Here is a 22,208-nt window from a genome sequence, read left to right on the forward strand (position 1 = left end):
ATATCGCCCTCTACTCTTGGTTGACGGATTTATACATGCCATACATAATTTTCTCAACTGGCGGGTGATCAAAATTCGTCCAGTTTGTTGTCATTAGTTACCAGTAAGTTTGCCTCGTTTTATTCAGCAGTTCGTAATGTTCACTGATGAAGTGCTCGACGGAGAGGAGTTTAAGTCGTCATGGAAACGAGAGAGGTATTTTTTGTATGATGGAGCCTTTTTTTGGAGGTAGAACTAAAACTGGGCCCTGGGCGCCGGGCCTAGTCTTGTTAATCACACAACTTCTGACCCAGCAGTGACCGGTATAAAATCCTTGGGAGAGGGGATCAGTGAGTGTGGAAAGTGTGAAAGATCTGCGAAAGGGTTCCATATGCGGACGCCACTTGACTACCCGTGCATAAACCCAGTATAAGACTGTTCAAAAAACTCTGTTTTCTAAGTAAACGACTCTATGCTCTAACTTGTCTAAGTAAGACGTAAATAGTTGGTGGGATGTGTTAGAAGATGACATGTTGCTGACTGAATGATACAGACTCAGTGTTCTGAATCAAACTTTGCTGGACATGTTTTTGCTCGTACTACTACTATCAGACCTAAGTTAAGTGGCTGTAGGGAATATTACTGTCATATATGGAGCCGTATATGGAGCTCTTTCCAAGATCTGCTTAGGAGAGACATGATATGATGTAGGACCTATGACCTAGCACTTAATAGGCCTACAGTAAAGCCCATTTTCCTGTCATTTTTTTTCAGAAATTAAAACCATTGGCCCCAAACTAGTAAAAGAACAGAAAACTAAGTACGTCATAGGTCATTTAGGTTAAGTTTGTCAGCTCAACTTCCTGCCGACATACTTGCCATGTACCTAATTGTAGGCCTTGGCCTACTAACACTAACAGTTTTCAGTTAGGTCAAACATTGGTGCTTCTTTGCTTGATTTTTTCATTGGTCTCTTCATCAGATCAACCAAGTCAAGTGGCTCGCAGACAAGTGAAATACTGACCGGTGAATCAGATGCACAAACGTCATATAAATCCAATGCAAAGGTAATTCCAGACAGTGGTATTCATAAAATTGTGAATTGTCAATGGACAACTCGATTGAGTCATCATATATATCCACCGTTAACATATATCTGCTAGTGTAAGTGTTTAAGTGTTTATCTCAAGGACACAAGCAGAGTGATTCCCAGAGACTTGTCCTCATAGGCACAGCCCTCAGAAATTTAAGATTAAACTGGCTGCTGTACACCCCTACAATTCCAACTACTTTGGTTAAATTGTCAAGGTTTATTTAGTATTTTCCTGTGGAATGCCCATGAACATGTTTTTTTGACAGGTTCAGACAGACCCCATCAAGGAGAAGAAGTTTGAACTTGCTCCAGATAATTCACAGGTTCGTTCATCACTTTTCTTCTCCAATTTCTTTCTTGTGATATTGACTTTCATCAAATTTCTGTGTGAATTTTATGAAACGTTGTTGAATTATATGTGACATTTAAATTATTGGAAAGCGTTCCATTATATATGGATGCCGCTTGACACCCTATGCACAGACCCCTTGAGACTGGTCTGAATAATTCTAAGTGCTTTCTACATGAATACTGCATTATTTTCCCTGCTAAATTTGACTTTTGAGGTCGCGTTGTTGCTTTTAGGTCACGGTGGCTTCTAGGTAACTGTAGGGAAACATTACTGGCGTCTGTATATGGAATTCATTCCAAATTATTTCTTTGAGTGGATGTTTTGTTGATTAGTAGGCCTCCATTTTTAACTGATGCACAAAACTCACAGGTGGGATTCGAACCTGCATACCAAAAGTGGTTTAACCCTAACCCTCCTCAATCCTTCACCTGTTGGAGGACTGAGGAGTGTTAGGGTTAAAGTACCCTTGAGCCTGCCTAACAGTTGCTGGTTTTACATCCGTCATTTGTTTTTCTGCTGGTCTTTTGCCAACCTTTAATGCAGGCTTTTCAAGACTTTATAGCGAGAGTGACGCCAGATATCTGCCATGTGTTAGAGCGGAACGCCCGCAGTCATGCCTTCGATGGTGGGTCTGAAGTTCCCGTTTCTGTATAATATGGTTCAGTTAGTGAAAACACTACTTGAATTCATTAATGAGTGAGGAAATTTATGCCCCATTAGGCATTGTTGTTTATTTCATATTGGTCCTTGAGATATTTTTCAGCATTGTAATGAAACCTTTTTTCATTCGGAATCCCTTTCAGGTTGGGATGTGAATTGGGAAGAGGACACAGAAGCCGTCACCTGCCAGTATAAGCTATGCCACGCCCCTTTGAGGGGAGAGCTACAGTGCACACGCGTAGCATGGAACTGCACCGGTTCCTCACTTGCTGTAGCCTATGGACGCATGGACCATCAAGACTGGTGTACGCACAGAGTAAGCACAGACAGACTGATTTTAGTTTTGAAAAAAATTGTTCTGATCGGTACACTGATGTCAGTATGTGCCTCTATAGATTACCCACTGTTCATTTTGAGGATAATGAATACCCTGGTTAGTGTGATTTATTCAAACGTGATCTCAGCATTATACGTGTGCTGACTGAGTGTCAGGTCTTGTTTCATTAATATCTGGCGTATACCCTGATTGATAAAGAGATCCTAACAATTCTTGTTGATAGTTTTAAACTTTGTTTGTTGAAATATTTATGTGCATTGTCTGGAATCGTTTACAGGGGTCATTGTGCATTTGGAATATAGACTTAAAATCGATTGACAGAGAAAAGGCCGATACAGTTGTGGATGTCAATGTAAGTTGGTAATCTTCCTCGCTTGGTAATTTTCTTCAGATTTAGGGTGATTAGAGAGGAGAAATATCTACTTGGCCCTTCCCATGAAATATGAATGATAAATCTAACAACTCTTGGTAAAGTTTGGAAAGCATTTGCAATAAAGCATGCAGTATGTTTGTGATATAATTGTGTTTTTAGGATTTACAAAGAGAGGACTCACGAATAAAATGTTAACCCTGGAAGAGATAGCAAGTAGCTTTGTACCTTGTAAGTATTCATTGGAGATTAATGTCCAATTTGTTGGTTTGTTAATGGACAGAGTTGCTTGATGTGCTTGGCGTATCATCCTGAGAAACCATCCGCAATTGTAGGTGGGAACTTCAATGGTAAGGGTTTTTTTGGTAGAGATTTTGTGATATTTGCTTCCTTTCAGTTCTGTTTACTTATTTTCTTGAAGTCTTCGGCAGTCTTCATTATCCACCAAGCATGCTTTGATAAAACAAAATATGTGATCTTTTTAGGAGAAGTATTGTTATGGGATCTGACAAGGGAAGATGACGGTCTCCTGGCAACATCTGGCATCGGAGATGACTCACATCGAGAGCCAGTCTCAGAGGTCATGTGGCTCCAAGATCCTAAAAGATCAAACAAATATAATGTGAGTTGGTTCAACTGTTTGTCATTGAGACTTTAAACTTCACTTTGCTGTTGAAAATTTCATGTTGGGGTTAACTGTCAGCTAATGTTAAAATTGAAATTTGTTCAGCACTTCGTGTGAACTTGACTGTTCCCTAGAATTATCTTGTGGTATCGACTTGCTTCCACAAGTGAAAAAATGGAGAAAGATGGGTCCCCAAATTAAAAAAAAAAAAAAAAGGCCAAACAAAGATCTTTGAGTTGTTAATCAAACTAATACTTCATTGATGGAATAATCAGATTGTGAGTGTCAGCAGCGATGGGCAGGTATTGGTGTGGAAGGTCAACGCGAGAAAAGGAGCCCTGGAACTGGTAGAGGGATTCCTGCTATTGGCCAGCAGTCTACCAGCCATGCTCGGCCAACCCAAGGCCAAAGGGGAAGGAGAGATGGGCGGTGAGTCTCTGAGATCATCCTTTATGTTTCTGGTGACTCTTGTGTCTGTGTTAAAGGCAAATGGTAAAGTTCAATATTGGGAAATCATTCTGGTCTTGCTTGTACCTGTTCTCCACCCTGTCTCTAATCTCATCAAATGATATCTATTTACCTTGGGGTTTTTTCTTTCATTTCAGTGAACTGTATCTCCTATGTCTCGGAAGACAAAAGCCAGTATATGATTGGTTCGGAGTCGGGTGGAGTCTTCAAGTGTTCCATGAATTCCACAGTTCCGGTGCCAACAAGTAGTGTTCATCACTCCATTTATTTTTTTATCAAAGACAAATTTGTTTAAAAACCACCCGAGGAAAAAAAGCTTCCATCTTGGTATCAAGTGAGATATTCATTTAGCTCAGCTAAGAAGCTGAGAGATCCGTTTTGAGCTACACCCATAATCTTTACACAAAAAATTCTCAGCTGTTATTGAGACATTTGCACATTTATTGAGAGGTATAATCAAATGCTGCCCATCAAGTTTTGGATGCAGATAAACTATTTTAGGAAATTATCTACACCAGCAATGTTTCTTGCGACACTCATTGATATTAATATTCTGTTGTCCTTTTCAGCCGAGGTGCTGCGTAGTGTACCTCTCCACAATCCCGTTGTCTTTGCCTTCCACCCCCACCATGGCCCAGTCCACTCCATCGATTGCTCCCCCTACCACCGTAACCTATTTCTGACCTGTGGAATGGACGCAGAAGCTCGCATTTACAGCATGCTAGAGGTAATCAGATTATGTTCAAAGATTTTAAAGAGATTTTTGTAAAGATCAGTTTATTCATATTTGCACCAAGAAGGACTTGTAAACCACTGTCATGGCAAAACAGAATTCCTGATCACTACAAATGAAATTTGTTGCTAGTGGAAAGAAATAATTCAATTTCATTTTTTTGTCCAACAGTCAAGGAGTATCATCTCTCTTGAGCCATCAGCAGGATACCTTTTCTGCGCCCGTTGGTCCCCAATACGCCCTCTTGTACTTGCGGTGGCCTCTAGTGAGGGCAAGCTCCTCATCTATGATCTGAAGACGAGTCGCATCAATCCAGTGCAAACACTTGAGGCAAGCCCCAAGAAGAGTGCTTTGCACACCCTGGAGTTCAACAAGAAGTAAACATGTTTTTTATTTTTGTTCTAGGAAGAAAACGGGAGGGGTTGAAAGAACATTTGGACACGCTACTCATTTCTCAAAATTCTCCACTGAAAATCAGCTGGAATTTTCTTTTGTTCGCTCCGGGAGCATCAAGCCCCAAGTACAATAATAGTGGCTTGGCTCTACCTTTCTGTGCTGTGATTTTGAAGGAATCGGAACGGTTAAGATGAATGGTGTAGTAGCGTTGGTGAGCCTTTCTGAACATACACAGAATGTTCAGACGATGAATTATGTACAGGGAATTATTAGAACGGTTGCTGTGTTGCCATTTGCTTTTGACAACTGTAGTCAATTACATAATAACAAGACTTTGTCCATGTGGATTGTCTCTTGACAGGAAGGCCAAGTTGGCTACAGGGGATGCCGATGGCATAGTCGTTATCTGGCAACTGAGCGACGAGCTTTCTAAGCAAGGTTCCCGCGAGGTGGAGATGCTGGCAGATATTGCCATCTCAGCCTGGGATTAAAGGGTGATTTGGCATGCCACGGCAGGCCTTCTAAAAATGGAAATGCAGACACACATTGTGGGAACTGTTGCATAATTATGCCTTCCGTGGCATGTTTTGTAATCCTCAAGAGAATAGACAAATATTTTGTCTTCAAATTGACAAGGAACTGTTGAAACTTTGTAATGCAGCTATTTATTCAATGAGGTATTTATTTCATTATTCAGTACATCTGTAGTCTTTTTCCCAAAGAAACAGATGTATTGAATATGAAAGCAATTGTTTTCACACAAGAATTAAATATGAGGTTATCTCACTTGGGATCTACTCTTAGTTCTGATGAAACAAGGATGTAAATTAAACAACTTAAATTAGTTCTTGTCATTTGTTTGCACTTAATTACATCAGTAGAAAACTGCCTTTTTAAAAATAATTGCTGAAGGTCCATTATGCTGAGTGACTGACACCTTGTTTTTGAATGATTCAGAGCCTCAAAATATCTTATCAATTAATGTTTAGAAAACTGTGTACATATATTTCTAAATGTTCTGCCCACAGCTCTGTATATAATAGCTTCTTTGAGCTGAAATGTAAATAAAATTTCAGTTCTGTCCTACAAAGATCAGAATCAGTCTGGTTCTTCTGAAACAAGTTCACTTTCTCTGGAAACACTCGAGCTGCCAGCTCTGCCTTCAAGTAACGCTTCCAGTGTGTTGAATCTCAAAGCTATGTGGTCTTGTAGCAGCTCCATTTGCTGATCTAGCCTTCCCAAGATCCTCTTCTCTGCAGCAGCAATGTATCCCATGAGTCTCTGCTCAAGCTCGGCCATTCCACTGCGTAGGGGCATTTTGTCTGCTTGCCTGCACAGTAAATATACAAAAGGTTAGATTTAACTTGTGAAAGCTCTAATTAAAAGCTCACATAACATTGAGGGTAACAGCACGTACAGCATGTGGATTGACATGCTCTTCCCAAAATGGGAGAAATGTGTGCATGTGCTCACACCTGGTATTTTCAGAGGTGGACCCCTCCCCCTGATCATCTCTCCTCTCGGGGCCATACGCCCTCTCAGCAGCCTGTCTGTCTGCTGCCCTCATGAGACTGACATCCCTACACACTGCCCTTAGTGCACTGAGCATGCCCAATGATTCAGCTGATGCATTGCCCTCTGTGTGCTCAGCCCTGTCTGGCGCCCTCCCCATGCCAAACGAAGCCATCAGCTTGGCCAGGGTGTCCGTGTTGGGTAGTTGGGCAGTGGCTGGTGACCCATCACGAGGTTGAGTCTCAAATCTCGGGAGGTTGCTGGATTCCGTAAGGGCAACATCGCCCCCACTCGTGCCTGCAGGAGTCTTAGCTGCTTGCTGCTGGAGTGAGCTGGCTTTGGAGAAGGCAGAAAGCAACCCTGCCATGTTGGATGCAAGCGAAGCCTTAGGGTCTCCAGATGACGACAGCTGAGCTCGCGCTGTCTGTTGGAAATCATCAAGTACAGAGGCCTGGTTCTGTAGAAATCAAATTCATTTAATATTCAAGATCAGTACAAAAGAAAGAAAAATGTTCTAATACAAAAACTGCTTCAGTGAGAACTCGGACATTTTTTCCTCAGTTCTTTCACTTCCCACTTCCAAAGAATTAAAAAAGCCCACACATTGCTGTTTAGTAAATATCTTGATGGCAAATGGGATTTGAAGATTGTCACTCTAATCACCTTCAAAGGCATAGAAATATTAAAAAGTAAGCAAGATTCGCAATCTCAAATACACCCCTATTTAAACCCTGGCAGATTCCTATTTTGCTTTGACACTGCAGCCTCTTTTTTTTTCTCCACTAGGTCATCCTACCTTCTGATACTGCTCAATCGTCTGCATCAGACTCTGTACATTGGCTGATATAGGCTGCTGTAGCGTGGACATGATATCCCTTACTTTGGCCATATCGATGCTACGCCCTCCAGTCATACTATAAGATCCCTCCTCTATCCTTGTGGTGGTGATCTGAAGTTGGCTTAGCATCAATTGACATTTGTCAGTCAACGAAACTAACTAATATGAGGAAATGCAAAGGAAAAGGAAGAAGCTAAAAATTTCTTTAATTCACTACTTAGTAGGAAAAGCTACATAGGTAGAGTAAAATATGATTGGATAAAGGTCTAGACTTCTGTCTAAATTTCAAACATGACTATTCAAAGCAAGTTTCAATGGGAATTTTCACATTTCTGAAATGAGGTGCCGACTACTAAATAAATGTTTATACAGTTGTCTGCTCTGACAAGCTCGGCAAATAACATAAATACAGAGTGCCCCTTGTGACAGTGTTAAAAAAAAACCCAGTTAAACTGAGGGAAGAAATGAAACAAAGGAAAAAGGTTCAGCAACACTTTCCGTCAAGTCTCTGAGTAGGTAACCTTTACCTTCAATCTGCATCGTGGCATGGGATTGTCAATGGATAGGCTTGCAGAATACGCTATCATGTTTGTTTGTTGGTCTCCACCTCTTTCAGCAAGTCTCTCTCCCCTGACTGTATAGCAGTACGAGTCCTGATTGTCATACAATTCCACGTGACGAGCATTGCTGATGATTTCGACTGACCTGACGGCGATGCGTGGTTGGCAAGAGAACACCAGCTGGCAAGATGGTGTGTCCCCCTCATTGCTGTCATTAGTTGATGATGGGGGAACTAATTTGATACTGTGTGTTGATACTCGTGGCAGATGTGGACTGTAGGTGACATAAACCATAGGCCCAAATTATTAAAATGAACAAGACTTTTCTTGCACTTCTGATTTGGCAGTGGCAGGTTTGACGATTTCATGTCACAGATATCACTCCAATTTTTGTCTTAATTTTTTAATTATAGGGAGTATATTTACACTATAGCAAGCTATCACTTGGTAAATTCACATAGTTATTTATTAACATAATTATTTTAAAAGCCTGTGTTTTATTTTCTGAAGTATTGAGTGCATAAGAGTGACTTTGCACCATGCTAGAAAGGCACTGTGGGAAGGCAAATGGGGCAATGTTGGCTCCTTTTTCCTTCCCATAATGCTTTTCTGTCATTGCAAGATCACGCGGTATGCGATAAGGATTGCTGGCCTAAGTTGCAGTTATAGATAGGGCATTGCACGCCCAGGCCTACCTTTCATCTTCTTGTTGAATCTGCAGAATGCTGTTGATATCATATGGGCCCTGAACGTTCCATGTCGATGTTAGACGGACACTTTGGTGGTCCATTTCTACATCAAAAATGGCCTAGGCCTATGAGTATTAACGGTGACGACAGAACAGCTCCACTCCTACAATGTAGAACTGAATGTAAATAAGACAAAGGAAGTTATTGTTGACTTTCAGAAGACTCCACTAGCATTGTTCCCTTAGTTACTAATGGTTCAGAAGTTGAAAGAGTGCAATATTTTAAATGTCTTGGTATTAACATCTCTGCAAAACTGAAATGGGATTTCAATACGGATTGCTTGGTTAGGAAAGCTCAACAAAGACTGTTTTTCCTGAGACGGTTGAAGGCCTTCCATGTCAGCCAAAGACTGTCATTGAAGTTCTAAAAGTCAGTGATTGAGAGTGTTCTGACTCAGGCAATCATTATCTGGTGGGACAATGCTACAGTCGATGACAGGAAGTGTCTCAGCCGTATCGTATGCACTGCAAGTAAAATTATCAGATGCCAACTTCCATCACTAAATGATCTGTACCACTCAAGAGTAAAAAAGAGAGCTCGGTCCATTGTAGATGATATGTGTCATCCAGCCCATGCGGTCTGGAAATCGGTTTCGTTCACTTAAATCTGGGTCCAACCGCACACTGCAGAGCTTTTACCCAACAGCGATCCGCATCTTAAATGATAACATCTAGGTACATGTGGCTGCAGCTCTGGGCTGTACTTAAAAAGCATCCTTCACCTGTTGTGTGTTGCTCTAAGTATTAATTATAATATAATTTTAATATAAAATGTTTACTTTTGAGTAATTTACATGTCTGGTTTACTGTTTATAAAATTTACATGTCTGGTAAATGCTCATTTTAATTTAATTATTTAACTTTAATTATGAATTTGTAAGTTGTATACGGATGTATCTTTATGAATTTCTTAATAACTTTTCAGCACGCAAAGACGAAGTGCATTTCACAATGGTGACAATAAACAGTATCCATCTATCTACATGTATCTACACATGTACCGGTAGATGCGTGCCTAGTTCTCGGACAATTCACGTTTGCCTTTTTACTTGATTTGGCTCTTCCACGTTGTAAAGACAAACTATACAACAAAAGTAAGTGATAACAAAAGAATGTCCTATCCTTAATTAGTAACAGAACCGGCTTAAATGATGCAATTATAGATGACTGTCGGATAACAAAATAAACAAATTGGTCATACCAAAGAAGAAACAAGAACTTAAAAATTCTCGACTGCACGGCACCATTAAACTAACTAACTTGAGAACGTTGGGGGCGCCCAACAAAATTATTGCACACACGCTTCTTTCTTCACGGTTGTCGGCACGATAGTTTTTTACCATTAGGCCTAATCTCAATTGTAATGGAGATAAATGATTTTACTTACCGAAAGCCATGTTGTTCATATCTTTCACTTCATCGCGGGAGCATTTTTTCTAAGCCTAAAACTTTCACAAAGTGAATACTTCGGGTTTTTTGCTTTGCAAAATACAGAACCGGTGCAACCATGGTACAATCCTGCTGTATGCTTAACACGCATACGATTAGGACCACAATTGAACGAAGTCAACTTGGAATGGCCATGCTGTTGCACCTTACTTTATTGCAACAAGACATAAGATGAAACTAAGCAACAGTGTGGGAAATACGTTTGTCAAACATATAAAACACAAACAAGCGTCAAGATATTCACCTCCAAAAGCAGTAAAAAGTAAGTTCGAGGATCATTTCACAGATCAAAATATCTTATTACCGATTTATTTCAGGTCAGATTCAATGTTAATGTTACCTCGCTCACTAACTAAGTCATCTTTTTTTAAAAGAATAGCCAGCAAAACACTACCCGTTCCGTTGTTAACTGAAAAATCTCTTATCGCTGAAGTAAACAAATTAACAAGTTCGGGTTTTCAATTCCAAGTAAATCTGACGCTGTGTACACCTAATCAGTCCAGGAATTAAAATCATTGATGTTGAAAAACCAAGCACTATCGGCACTACTAAGTGCAATTTTCCACTTCATTCAGTTTTTCATCAGTTTTTAATCTTAAACTCCACAGTGAAAGTATTCTAATATCCATGATATTATGTGCTCCGTGTCACTTAAGTGCACTGGTGAGAAAATAAATAAACATATACCACAGTAACAAAGATTGTAATTCGAGTGAGCAATGATATCTTTCGACTAACAGTCAAATTGCCTTTTCACACACTAAGCAGCCTGTATGTATGGCACATTAATGACGTCAGTTCTCCTCGAACTGATACATTGCCAGTGGCGATGGCACCCAGTTATTATCCCCTCCCCTCTTGCAGGCAATACCGTAGCCCAAGCACACCAAGAGCAAGCCACTCAGGATGAGCACGATCACCGCCGTGGTGCCAGCCTGTTTACGCTCCAACACCAGCCGGTTGGCCTCGGACAACACGCAGGGTAGGGGCGGGGGTATCAGCTCGCTGGCCGTGCTGATCATGAAGCCGTGGATCCAGTCCTCCTCGTTCAACTCTGTTACCTAGTATAGGTCAAGGTTGAGAATAAACGCGCATTTTAATGACGATGTGATGAGAAATAACAGACGTTAAGAATACGCTCTCCTAAAAGAAGTCATATTTTGCATCATTTTTCAAATACTGATAACAAATCTCCTTAAAACTTTCTCAAAAGCTTATTCACATTTGTCCTTGTTCCCAAGTTCATGTATGTTCATATACTTACGCCGCCTTCTTCCCGTATGACAGTACGATCCCAAGTGGCTTGGTCGATCTTCAGTCCTTCAGATATCAACTCTTTCAAGTAAGTCGCAACAAAACAAGGATTCAGACTCGTTGAGTTTCCTTCCGTCAAAAAAGTGTCTGTCTGCTCCAGAAAGAAAATAAAAGGCCCCACAATTGCCAGCTGAATTCTATTTTGTAGCTCCTTTTGTCTCGTTGTTAGTCATCCGGAAATGCATCTATTTATCTTTTATATCCTGAAGGTAGTAAGTTCCAAAATGAATTTAAGGCCAATGTAAAAATCCGATTTCCCTCCACTGTGTGTGAGAAGCGATTTGACCCATCTCTAAACGTTGGCAGTAAAAAAAAATCACCCAGAATGTGCTGGACCCAAGTGAATTAGCTCACTTAACAATTTGACATCATTTCTCTTCCAGGCAAATATCACACGTCAACAATAATTGAAAATAATCAACCACGTACTGGCTTAGGCGTATTCGTCCAATTACAAATTGTAGAAAAATCCCGAGCAGCAATGTCATCCAAAACGAAAGGCAACTTTGGAAAGAGTGCCTGCAAGGAGGAAAAAGAGAATCATGAATATAATTTCGGTTTTCATTTGTAGTAACCAGTTTTTCTTTTGAAAAAAAAAAGTGCTTACAATGATATCTCCCTGGGGTGCTGGCAGCTCTTCCCCATCAAGAATCAGCATCTTCATCTGCCGTCGGCAGTCCTCAGACTGCCCTACGCCCTCTAGTGTATATCTTGCCTCCTCGGAGTGGTTGGACGGTTCTGTCTCTCCAGGGAGCGATACCGGAAGATGTCGGTCAGCCGATGCTGGGGCTGGAGTGGAGCACCGTAGATCACTAGTGGAGTTCGTCAGCGTCTCAAAAGAACCAGTCGGGGCGCATGGGTTGACAATTCCTTCAGCTGACGAGTTATACATCTAAAGATGAAACTTGCATAGTCAATCTTAAGACACTCCTATGTATTCTGTCTCTTACTGACCAAAGACGTGTCTTATTCACTTCATCTTGATTTGGCAAAAAAGCAGGCATAGCAACCAAAAAATACGTACCTTCCACCATGATAGGCTTTTAAACCTCTTATGTACACTATGTCATCTTTGACCGAACGTCAAATTATTTCTTGTACAACTGAAAAAATTCTGAAACTATGTTTAGTCTCTTGCCTCCAACACAAGTCGCTTCTTAAACCTTGCGTCAGCCGCATTGAGACCGTAACAAGGAAACTCCCGCGTGTAGAGTGTATACTTCTCAGAGTACACTCGCATCTGTCTCCACTCATCCGTGGGGGTTAAGGTAGTTACATCTCCCCCACCTGTTACGGCAAAGGTGATACGTAGTGAGGTGGTCCGTATGTTAAGAAGGCCGTGAGTTGGTCTCAACATGTCCAAAGCCTCTTCTCCCCTTCCAACTGTCGAGTCCTTTTCAATAAAGAAACAAAACCCTTTGATTGAAATTGACGGTATCTCAGGATGTCTTCTTCCAAAGGAATACCTGTTAAGTAGACACGGCATTATGAAATTAACAGTAACTTATATTCTGCCTCGAGTATTGTAGCTTGCAAAACCGACATTTTAGCACGTACGACCACTGATATAAACGACATTTTTGCAGAAATACTCCTACTTTGATAGTCACGAGTATTACTGCAGTTGGTAATTTCATTATACCAACCTCATTGATTGGCACATTAAAAACATTGTTTCTTTTAATATTTCAGAACTTATTATAACAGGTGTAAGAAGAAGTACATTAGTGGTATTTTTTATTAAGAAGTATTCTCAAACCATCACATGTCATTTCGTTGCCGCGGAATTGCCCAAATAATATTCTTGGATTGTCTGTGTACGAGTTACTGAGACCTACAAGAGTCTAAAACAACAGTCAGTGTCAGATAAAGAAATAAGCGCACGAGCTTCCGAAGGCCAACCCAGTTAATCTTCGTTATAATGTCCATAGCAACAACCATCTGATTGTATGAATTTGGAATCGTTAATTTTTCTTACTGCGGATAGACAACAGTTGTACCCACAGGTGGGTGACTGCATTTCCTTTGAGCATCTTACGTGCGACTGCTGCAGTCGCTCTACAGGTACACTGAAAATTTGCCGAGTTATAAATTTAACTCAAGTGAGAGTGAAAACTTTCACCTATTAAATTGGGTGTTTATAGTTTTAATCCTTCTCTGAGTTAAAATCTAATCCATACATTTTCAATGTAAGTTAATACCCAGTTTTATTTAAGTGCAATATTGTTCCAACCATGCAGCCGAGCCTCGAATGGTAAGAAATCTTCATTTGGGCAGAGAATCTCTGATGAGCAGCGTGCATTTCATGTGATTCCCGTCGCCATAGTTACCGCGAATTCTTTGCCGCAGTACCCGTTGAGACCAAACCGTCAGGACTAAGACATTTTGCCAAATCGACCAGCAAGTTTCTGAATGTGTCCTGGCCTTTATGCAAAGTTTTTCTAAGTTGATGTTTTCTTCTAAGCTATAATCAACGAATCACCATTTAAACACTCTTTTCCACAACCAAGGCACGGTACCGTACTCAAAAAAGCGAAAATTAATGACAGCGGTTTCAGGACCGACGCGTTTTGTCCTGATAACGGGGCTGATTCTACGTGCGAACACAGGCTATCCACACAACTGGTTTGAGTACGGGCAATCTTGCTACTTCTTCACTGACCACCGGGTATCATTGCAAGACGGTAAGGCATACTTGTGAAGAGCGTCATGGAAACCTCCCGGTGATCGAGTCGGAAGGAGAGAATGCATTAGTTGCAGAGGAAATGCGCTGTCGAGGGAAACTCACGCTTGGCTCGGATGCAACGACATCAACACGGAAGGGGAATGGATCTGTTACTCAGAATCCGTTGATGGCCAGAAGATGCAGTTCGCAAGTTGGAATCCAGGCGAGCCGAATGAGTTAACCAACGGCATCAAGCAGGACTGTGTTGCACTTTATTTCAAGGGAGGGTGGATTGATGGGAAGTGTACGGCAAACAAGATGATCACAGTGTGTGAGATCAACAGTACAGCCACAAAGCAACTCATTCAGCCATCAGTTGCGTCACATGCCAAACCAATAGCCTGCTCATTCGTGGCCACAGGTGGCCACAGATGGCTACCTGTCAAAAGAGTAATTTACAAATCAGCAACCCTTCCCAGATCGAAACTTATTTCCTTGAAGTCATCTTTCGCTTTTATTTCCGTGAGACATTTACCCTGGCTATATAGTAAACTTAAGGGAGATATCTTGAAGTCATAAACGTGGCAAAGGGTTGCCCTATGTGTACAGTTTTTGGATGCCACTGCTAAATAAACCAAAACCACATCTATTTTTAACTGCTGTCGACACGGACATTTCAACATCCCCAGGGAGCAAGAATGTCCTCAATCGGTTCGTACAATCTTGGAGACAGGCTTTATCTTTTTTAAGGACTTACGGAATTTAAGTTCCCGAGCGCTGCGTTTTCAATGATCCATTGATACCTAGCGATGTCATCGTCTGTCACCGCGAACGGCGCCTCAGTGTTCGCCCGGCTGGTGTTGAAAGGAAATATGGCGATGATTTCCCGGACTGCAGTGAGGCTGTCAGGTGGTCTGCGGAACAGAAATTTAAGAATGTGTGTATGGGGTTGACTGGATGTTTGACATATACATGTACATAGCGTGATCACATCAGGCCTCAGGATATGCATGTGTACCGTTTCCGAATTGCAAGTGGTGGGGCGACTGGGGGCGACGATTTTTCATGGGGGCGTCCCCCCCGCAGCCACACCGCTGCTCACGCCTCGTTTACACAAGGTGGTCAGCACGTGAGCAGAATTCTGATTGGAACGTATCGGCCTTTATTGCGATTCCATTAACTATGCGTTCACTTCTAACATTCACTTTGTGGGGCTGTTATAAAAGTCACTTTTGATTTCATCTCTCGCTTACTGTGCTGAGTTGACTGTGTCCCTGGTGATGAGGTACACCTCCGTGTCCTGGTGGTTGTCTGCCGGAATGACTCGACTGATTGTTTCCAAGCAAGACTGCAGAAACATCCGTGGCTTCTCCAAAGTCTTGGTCTCTGTTTATTGAACCAAGCTGATCCAAATGAGGTATTTATGAAAACTGCAGGCACCCTCAATGAATTATCTTAGTTTTGGAGATGGAGAAAGCAGTGGCTTGAAACAAGCGTGAACTTTATTTCGGAGAAAAGTAACCATGCAGTCAGTAACAAAATAGTGTTGAAGAAGCCAATGATGGTACATGTTCTAGGATTGGTAGGCCCCTATGGCATTTTGAGTCGAGTGTGCTAGTCATCTAAAGTTGTAATTTACAATCGTTTTCTATAGGTCATCAATACCACGAGGTAAGAATGAATCGCAGTTGAAAAAAACATGACACGCATGAACAGGTTTTTGATACATCTTTCAGATGACAGGCGCTTCGCAATATGAAACTGGAATATAATACCCTGCCCAGTAATATTAGTTAAAAGCAACAGAATGAACTCACCCTGCTGACACGAATAGGGCTGGCTTTCCACAGGAGACATAGTTCTGTTGATATCGTAGCTCCAAGAGAAGAGCTTCGGCTGGGGAGTGGAGGTACTCATATCGATTCGGATGACAATCCCATAACGAGTTACCTGCAAGGCAAAGTTTAAGAACAAACGGACCTACATTATATGGGGTTTCAGCTTTGACGGCCCGAATGCAAATATCGTGTTGTACTGAAAGTGGGCTACATAGTATTGCTGCTGTTTCATATTTTTGTATTCATTTGAATTTGTGATACCATAAGGGTAAAAAAATGAATGGCTCTCTTCAACGACATAAATTTTCATAGTTTTGCAAACACCGAATGTTTTTGACTGGAAGTGAATCAGGAAATGTACAATAATGTATACGCGAGACGATAAACTGCAAGTTGAGAAAAATGAATGTATTTTTTTCTTTGTTCTTACCTCTGTCTCTACGACGGCCCCTGAGTCCTCCTCACAAGTATCAAAATCAAATGGTTTATTGATGATCACAAAAATAAACATACAGGTTATGGTGATCAAGGTCCCGATGGTTACCAAGGAAACCGTCAAAGGATTACATTTCAGTCCCCCAGACATTGTGAAGACATTACAATAATGCTACGCCAATTCCTGATTCTTGTTAATTCAAGTCTGCAAATGCAATGAAAAGCAAAGTATGATCACGGAAAGGTACAAATAAAACCGACATTTTTTCCTTGAGGAGTAGTTGTAAATTGTACCTCACAGCCAACACAATGAATAGTAGGTCTACATGTACCCTATAGCCGTAAAATTACCACGAATAATTAGTTTACGATGTCAGTTTGGAACACTTCATCCCAGGAAGTCACGGTATACTAAAATAAAATGTCGTGCATTGCATACCACGTGCTGGGCCTTTGCTACAACTTTGTGCCCAAAAAACTCAACACGGAAAGAACTTGCACACATAATTCGGTCAGACTGAGTGGGCTTACAAACCTATTATGAAAATAGAAAGTGCACAAAGAGAGTCTATTTGAGAGCAGAAAAGGAAACAGGTAGACGATTTGGGTAGCATTTTCTTTACTGCGCTGCAGACTAACACAAACATCTTTCATTGAGCAACTGTGATACCATCGGCGCATTGTCAGTTGGATTGTCGTTTTAATCTGTGAAGTATATTATTTCCAGTAGTTATCAAGACCGGCGGCGGTAAGTTCCAGTCACTTTGCAGTCAAGGATTATACTGAAATCGAATCATTATGATCAGACAAGTACTCCTCGCTCATGAAGAAGAAAAGAACAGTTACCTTCAAACCCCGAGGTGAACGACGCCATTAGTAATTTTCTCTAGCATCTCACTGTAATGGTACGTCGGCGGGATAAAAATCGATTCTACTGTCAAAAGTGTCAGCAAGGAGGCAGGATAGCAATGCAAACCAACCGGCGTCTTCTAATCGATACCTGTCTTTGTGTAACATCTCTGAATTATTCCGGCGTAAGTCATCATCTGCAGCGGAAAGAACATGCCACATTAGGGAACCACTAGTCCCCACGGGCTCAGTTAAACTGAAGGGTTAGGTTGTTGGTCTAAGTTTTGCTCTTGATCTCCACGGTTATGTGCTTTCTCTGCCATGAGGAAACGACACTTTACCGAGCAGAATATCTTTCTTTTTTCAATTGTTGTGCCAAAGAACGACTTTTGATCGACTCTGCTAGTCAGAATGTCGCGATCGAAGTCATAAATCCTATCCACTCTGACCAGAAATAGCCCCAAACCGGTCAAGACGAATCTACTAGGCGCCCAGTGCACATCTCCACTACAGACATTAATCAACCATGGATAATGCAATGACAACAAGCCCTATTCAGCCACAAAATTCATTTTTGTTTTAGAAAGTTACTTTTATTGTACTTCAGTCCAGTCAAAGTGTAGGGTGCTGAATGATAGATTAGATGATCCCAACCTTTGGAATCACCTCAAACGCCGAAGGTAATTGGCGACATACCCGACATTTTATTGCAAGTTCTTTGACTTGGATCCCGATCTAGACGATTGGAGACGCTCAGGTCAATGAAAATAGACTTTTTGCTCCGAATTCTACGTCAGGGATAAATGCAGTTTTTGCATATCGCTAGATCCGACTTCCATTAGACCAGTGTCAATAGACTTAGAAACATAATCACGACACGTGTTGTTTACACGTGCGCTTTCTTATGGGGCTCGTCCCAGTTTCACTGTCATAGGTAAGTGCATATGCAAACAAGACGTGACGTCATATTTAGGTCTATTGCCTGTGGTGACTTATCTTTGGCCACGCCCTTTCTGCTTGCGAGTGCATTGCTGTGCCAACCCAGTTTCCAAGCATATACGTCCAACTGACATTTTTAAAAACCTCATTGACAATTTTGATTAAACACAAACAAGCAAGAAGAAATGGGCAGAAATAAGTAACACCTCAAAGGACAAAATTGTAAATCAACTGTGTACAAAGTTTTGGCACTGATATAATATCTTTGTCATTTAAAAAAAGCTCCATGTATGGAAGAAATGAATGCAATAAATCTTGGATTGCTGTTAAAGTTTTTACAAAAGACACAAGTCAGGAAAAAGCTAAGCTCGGTCAAGATACACCAAATACATGTAACTCAATTAAGTACAAAAAGCTACTCTAATTTTGGAAACTCTGTTAAAGTCTTTAAAGCAAACCAAAATGTAACTACGCCTGTCGACTCATCATGGTTCTTGGTGGTCAGGTCAACTTAGATTTCAGTCCGTCTAACAAATGAGATTAAGGAAACAAGACAGCTTCTGGAATTGAGAGTCAGTACCCATCCTTGATCTAGACAGCTGCCTGGATGTCCTTCAATGTCCTGATAAGCTCCTCATTGGCAAATTTGAGGCTGAATTCGGGAGCTGCTAGCTGTGCACCCATGGTCACCCTGCTGTTCTTGTGAACCATCAGTGAATCCTGGATGCTACGTGCTGAGCAGTGAAATTCTTTGGCGCCTGACCCAGTCAAAATGCGGTCCAGATTTCTAGCATTGATTGCTCCACCTTCACAAAGAAATGCAAGCAAAACTGAATTGATTGCTGTCTTACAAGCCACACTTGTGTGTGGATTTTGAATATTCTGATGTGCTCATCTAATATGAAGCTGCCACAAGTTTGCACACATTCATTAATAAATTGGTCACATCTTAACCATTCAAGCAAACCAATGCATTCGGACTACTATTGCTACCTTTCATGAGTAGGACAACACTGCCCTCTACAGTCTCTGCACTGACCCTTTAATGTACATTTTGTGACACCCACCTGGCATAACAGTGATTCGGTTGTTGGCTATTTGGATCAGCTCTCGGATGAGGGGAAGTCCCTCCAAAGCAGATGACTCTTGGCCACTGGTCAGAACCCTCTCGAACCCCAAAGAAATCAGGACTTCCAGTGAAGCATGGGGATCGCGGCACATATCAAAGGCTGGAAGGATTGGAGACATGAGGTGCCTATTAATTTGGAAAATTCCTGTCGGTTATAAATAGTAGTATTTGGTGGTTATTAATTCCAGTTTATAGACTCGGCTTACCTCTGTGGAATGTAACGGGTAAGGGTCGACTCAGCTCTGTAAAATTTAGACAGAAAACACTTTAAAGACAGACAATGATCAGCACTTTTGTCTTGAATTTCACAATAATTTGTGCATACGCATATGAGTAAGTTGTTGATAAAATTCTTACCGATGAATTCTTTGCAAACTTCTATATCAATGCTCCCAGAGCTTAGAAAATAAACAAAACAATTGTTAAAAATAAGCTTTTTTTAATTTCCAATTTAAGTATTCCAAACATTTAAACATCTTCAATGGTTTTCTGGCTATGAGATTATTTCTGGTACTCTGTAATAATTGAATGAAGTATTTTCAAATGTGTCATTCAGTATTTATGGCCTTTTTACATAACTGACCCAAATTTGGCTATTGCTTAGAATAAGTGAAGAATGATGCAGGAAAGAATGGAAGGGCACCATGAAATGTCCAATATTAATTTCTGTTCATGAAAACCTCCTTAGGATCTTCCATGGTTCACTTTCTGTCCTATTGAAACTTGATCTCCATAAATTCCAAACCTTGTGAGGGCGCCAAACACAATGCCATCGGCACCATTCTCTTTGCAAAGTTGGATGTCTTCTCTCATGACTTCAAGCTCTTCGGGATCATACAGGAAGTCACCTGCTCGCGGCCGAATCAGAGCAAACACAGGTAATGTGGTCACAGCTTTCACGATGCGTAGCAACCCTGGAATTTCAACAGAAATTAGAATAAAAACAAATTAAGTCTGGAAAGGATTACAAGTGACAATTCTTCTCATGTTTAGGTTGCACTTTTCAATCAATCATCAGTTGTAACTCACCGAGACTTGCTGTGGTGCCTCCTTCGGAAAGACCTGCACATAATTCAATTCTTGTTGCTCCTGCAAACATTAGAAAAATGAAATTTTACGACAAATGTCAATGAATGTACAAAACTCAAAAATATCACCCCTGCCAAGTCAGTTACTTCTGCTTATTCCTTGTTCAACTTGTGCGTAAATGAATGTACCTTCAGCAAGGTGACCGTACAGTCACCAGATCCCTAATTTCGCCACCTATTGTCAAGTCTGATTGGTTTTCACAGTAAGTGGTGAAATAAAGGACCTGGCGACTACACGGTCACCGATGTTAGAAGTACCATTGTCACGATTGTGATTTTGAGACTGATGAACTACACTAAATACGATGAAGAACAAACAAAAAATAAAAAAAGAAATATCTTATTTTTTGTCATAAGAGGTTGCTACATGTATGTGCACATGTTCATCACAAATGAGCAACGTTTTCAACTTCAACTTATTATTTTAGGCCTACGTCAGGAGAAATTGCAGAAGATCCCGCCACTCTAAAAGACAACCCCTGGAATGACTGGTTATGTGGGTACAACGACAACTTCACTACAACAAGGTAAAAATCCAAGAGTGTGACACTTCAACCTGTACCTGGGTATGATGAGGTTGATCATGCGGGGGGGCGGGGTATTCTGCAGTTGAGCTCTACGTCATTACATAATACCGTGGAGGAACATACACGCCAAGTCATAGAGTCACATAACATACATGAACATGAGTGATACCTCCATGCTCATATATACTGAGGATCTGATGATTGGGCCTTGGCGGCTAGGCTAAATAAATTATAGCGATTTCCTTCATGATCATAGCTTCGCAAACCGAGACAAAAATCAACATGTCTACACTCACCACCCCTTTCTGCAGCAGTTGCAGACCGTACTGAGTCAACACATACTTCCATGGTTTATATCATCTCTGAGTGAGCCGAAAAAAGGAATTTTCAAGCAACTTCAACACGTGCCTTACAATAATAGTCTGGTAGAAGTGTTTATATACGTGCTTTAACTGACACAATTGCCTTTTTGCATATTAGGCACCAGACGCTCAGTGGGAATGTTAGACTGGTCCTAAGTCTGTTTTGTGTTGCGGTTGTGTTTTACCCGGCCCCCGCGCGCGGGCGACTAACCCCACAGTTCTGGGGGTATGTATTTTTTCCCCTGTCCCTTCAAGCTACGGTAATTTGGATAAGTGTCATTTATCTGGTCCACAAAAGAAAGTAAGTCTTTACCAGCACTGGAAAATTCCACTGGAAAAGGAGGAGGGATCAAAAAGGCTTTTATTATACATGTAAATGGAAAGTACACCCGGAGTCCTAGCCTAACGCTCGACACATGGTCCAGTCCAACGTTCTATCAAGTCATCACTGCCACTTTTACATTGGACGAGTCCATTCAAAGATCAGGAGTAACTGTCAGATGATAACAAAAAGTGGACGTCATTTGATGAAAATGTCACGAAAGATATATCAATAAATGGCAGTGTCCTGTTAAAAATTTCTTATTTTCCATATGCGCGTGCGTGTACCTGATGATTGTTTTAATTTGCCTCAGTTGAATAGGAATGACGAAATTAACATAAGTGTAGTGCACATCTAGTATTTTGGTGCGGCAGAGAAAACTCTTGTAGTCACGAAAAGAACAATGACCCCCCGCCCCGGAATCATAATTATCTAGGGCCATTGCACTCTGAATGACGGTATCAAAGACTGTCAGATAAACCGCTACCACGAAAGTGCAACAGATACACCTAAACTGTGTCCTTCTGGAGGCAAACTAGCCTTAGGTAAAGTGCAGAGGGGTCACCTGAACTTTACAGGGGACGGCCACAAAGCTCCTGCACTTTCGGCTGTCGTTCATC

General features: G+C 41.2%; 4 protein-coding genes across 6 annotated transcripts; 1 reads left to right on the top strand and 3 right to left on the bottom strand.

Annotated features, from left to right (window-relative positions):
* Nucleotides 1-6,111, top strand: wdr34 (WD repeat domain 34). The gene is made up of 13 exons (XM_087145077.1): nt 1-195; nt 962-1,046; nt 1,339-1,395; nt 1,968-2,049; nt 2,228-2,400; nt 2,699-2,773; nt 3,075-3,141; nt 3,277-3,413; nt 3,692-3,845; nt 4,022-4,129; nt 4,454-4,611; nt 4,789-4,994; nt 5,375-6,111. Exons 1-13 carry the CDS (start codon nt 137-139, stop codon nt 5,502-5,504), a joined length of 1,491 nt encoding a protein of 496 aa, XP_087001203.1. The 5' UTR covers nt 1-136; the 3' UTR covers nt 5,505-6,111.
* Nucleotides 5,654-9,931, bottom strand: LOC110973956 (ATPase PAAT-like). 2 transcript variants are annotated; one of them, XM_022225221.2, is made up of 6 exons: nt 9,873-9,931; nt 8,619-8,788; nt 7,891-8,197; nt 7,322-7,522; nt 6,489-6,982; nt 5,654-6,343 (listed from the first exon to the last, which is right to left on the bottom strand). In XM_022225221.2, exons 2-6 carry the CDS (start codon nt 8,711-8,713, stop codon nt 6,112-6,114), a joined length of 1,329 nt encoding a protein of 442 aa, XP_022080913.2. In that variant the 5' UTR covers nt 8,714-8,788; nt 9,873-9,931; the 3' UTR covers nt 5,654-6,111. The 2 variants fall into 2 exon arrangements, with proteins under 2 accessions (XP_022080913.2, XP_087001204.1); XM_087145078.1 differs by lacking the exon at nt 9,873-9,931 and adding an exon at nt 9,673-9,860.
* A 757-nt stretch (nt 9,932-10,688) lies between these two features.
* Nucleotides 10,689-17,655, bottom strand: LOC110973950 (ectonucleoside triphosphate diphosphohydrolase 1-like). The gene is made up of 10 exons (XM_022225212.2): nt 17,219-17,655; nt 16,368-16,577; nt 15,917-16,049; nt 15,353-15,485; nt 14,857-15,013; nt 12,573-12,827; nt 12,042-12,326; nt 11,864-11,953; nt 11,385-11,525; nt 10,689-11,181 (listed from the first exon to the last, which is right to left on the bottom strand). The coding sequence occupies exons 2-10, from the start codon at nt 16,521-16,523 to the stop codon at nt 10,915-10,917; spliced, it is 1,617 nt and encodes a 538-aa protein (XP_022080904.2). The 5' UTR covers nt 16,524-16,577; nt 17,219-17,655; the 3' UTR covers nt 10,689-10,914.
* Nucleotides 17,656-17,788: 133 nt separating this feature from the next.
* On the bottom strand, nt 17,789-21,359 carry cutc (cutC copper transporter). 2 transcript variants are annotated; one of them, XM_022225214.2, is made up of 7 exons: nt 21,201-21,359; nt 20,319-20,378; nt 20,035-20,203; nt 19,647-19,687; nt 19,496-19,531; nt 19,228-19,389; nt 17,789-18,966 (listed from the first exon to the last, which is right to left on the bottom strand). In XM_022225214.2, exons 1-7 carry the CDS (start codon nt 21,250-21,252, stop codon nt 18,752-18,754), a joined length of 735 nt encoding a protein of 244 aa, XP_022080906.2. In that variant the 5' UTR covers nt 21,253-21,359; the 3' UTR covers nt 17,789-18,751. The 2 variants fall into 2 exon arrangements, with proteins under 2 accessions (XP_022080906.2, XP_022080905.2); XM_022225213.2 differs by lacking the exon at nt 19,496-19,531 and having other exon boundaries at nt 19,228-19,434.
* Nucleotides 21,360-22,208: the final 849 nt, after the last annotated feature.

Source organism: Acanthaster planci, linkage group LG13 (genome assembly GCF_054643075.1).
Source record: "Acanthaster planci isolate LZ-2023a linkage group LG13, COTS_SCS, whole genome shotgun sequence".
Lineage (NCBI taxonomy): Eukaryota > Metazoa > Echinodermata > Asteroidea > Valvatida > Acanthasteridae > Acanthaster > Acanthaster planci.

What these genes read in the sequence shown, in the direction of transcription:
- LOC110973950 (XM_022225212.2), bottom strand. Translation starts at nt 16,523, where the DNA reads ATGTCTGGGGGACTGAAATGTAATCCTTTGACGGTTTCCTTGGTAACC. An exon ending in GACACAGTCAACTCAGCACA is followed by an intron (nt 15,014 to 15,352) that starts GTAAGCGAGAGA and finishes TCTGTTCCGCAG; the next exon opens with ACCACCTGACAGCCTCACTG. An exon ending in AGAAGCGACTTGTGTTGGAG is followed by an intron (nt 12,327 to 12,572) that starts GCAAGAGACTAA and finishes TTTCATCTTTAG; the next exon opens with ATGTATAACTCGTCAGCTGA.
- cutc (XM_022225213.2), bottom strand. Translation starts at nt 21,252, where the DNA reads ATGGAAGTATGTGTTGACTCAGTACGGTCTGCAACTGCTGCAGAAAGG. An exon ending in GTGTTTGGCGCCCTCACAAG is followed by an intron (nt 19,688 to 20,034) that starts GTTTGGAATTTA and finishes TTATTTTCTAAG; the next exon opens with CTCTGGGAGCATTGATATAG. An exon ending in CCGAATCACTGTTATGCCAG is followed by an intron (nt 18,967 to 19,227) that starts GTGGGTGTCACA and finishes TTCTTTGTGAAG; the next exon opens with GTGGAGCAATCAATGCTAGA.
- wdr34 (XM_087145077.1), top strand. Translation starts at nt 137, where the DNA reads ATGTTCACTGATGAAGTGCTCGACGGAGAGGAGTTTAAGTCGTCATGG. An exon ending in TTGCTCCAGATAATTCACAG is followed by an intron (nt 1,396 to 1,967) that starts GTTCGTTCATCA and finishes CCTTTAATGCAG; the next exon opens with GCTTTTCAAGACTTTATAGC. An exon ending in AAAGATCAAACAAATATAAT is followed by an intron (nt 3,414 to 3,691) that starts GTGAGTTGGTTC and finishes TGGAATAATCAG; the next exon opens with ATTGTGAGTGTCAGCAGCGA.
- LOC110973956 (XM_022225221.2), bottom strand. Translation starts at nt 8,713, where the DNA reads ATGGACCACCAAAGTGTCCGTCTAACATCGACATGGAACGTTCAGGGC. An exon ending in ATTCAACAAGAAGATGAAAG is followed by an intron (nt 8,198 to 8,618) that starts GTAGGCCTGGGC and finishes TGTCACCTACAG; the next exon opens with TCCACATCTGCCACGAGTAT. An exon ending in TGCCACGATGCAGATTGAAG is followed by an intron (nt 7,523 to 7,890) that starts GTAAAGGTTACC and finishes TCCTCATATTAG; the next exon opens with TTAGTTTCGTTGACTGACAA.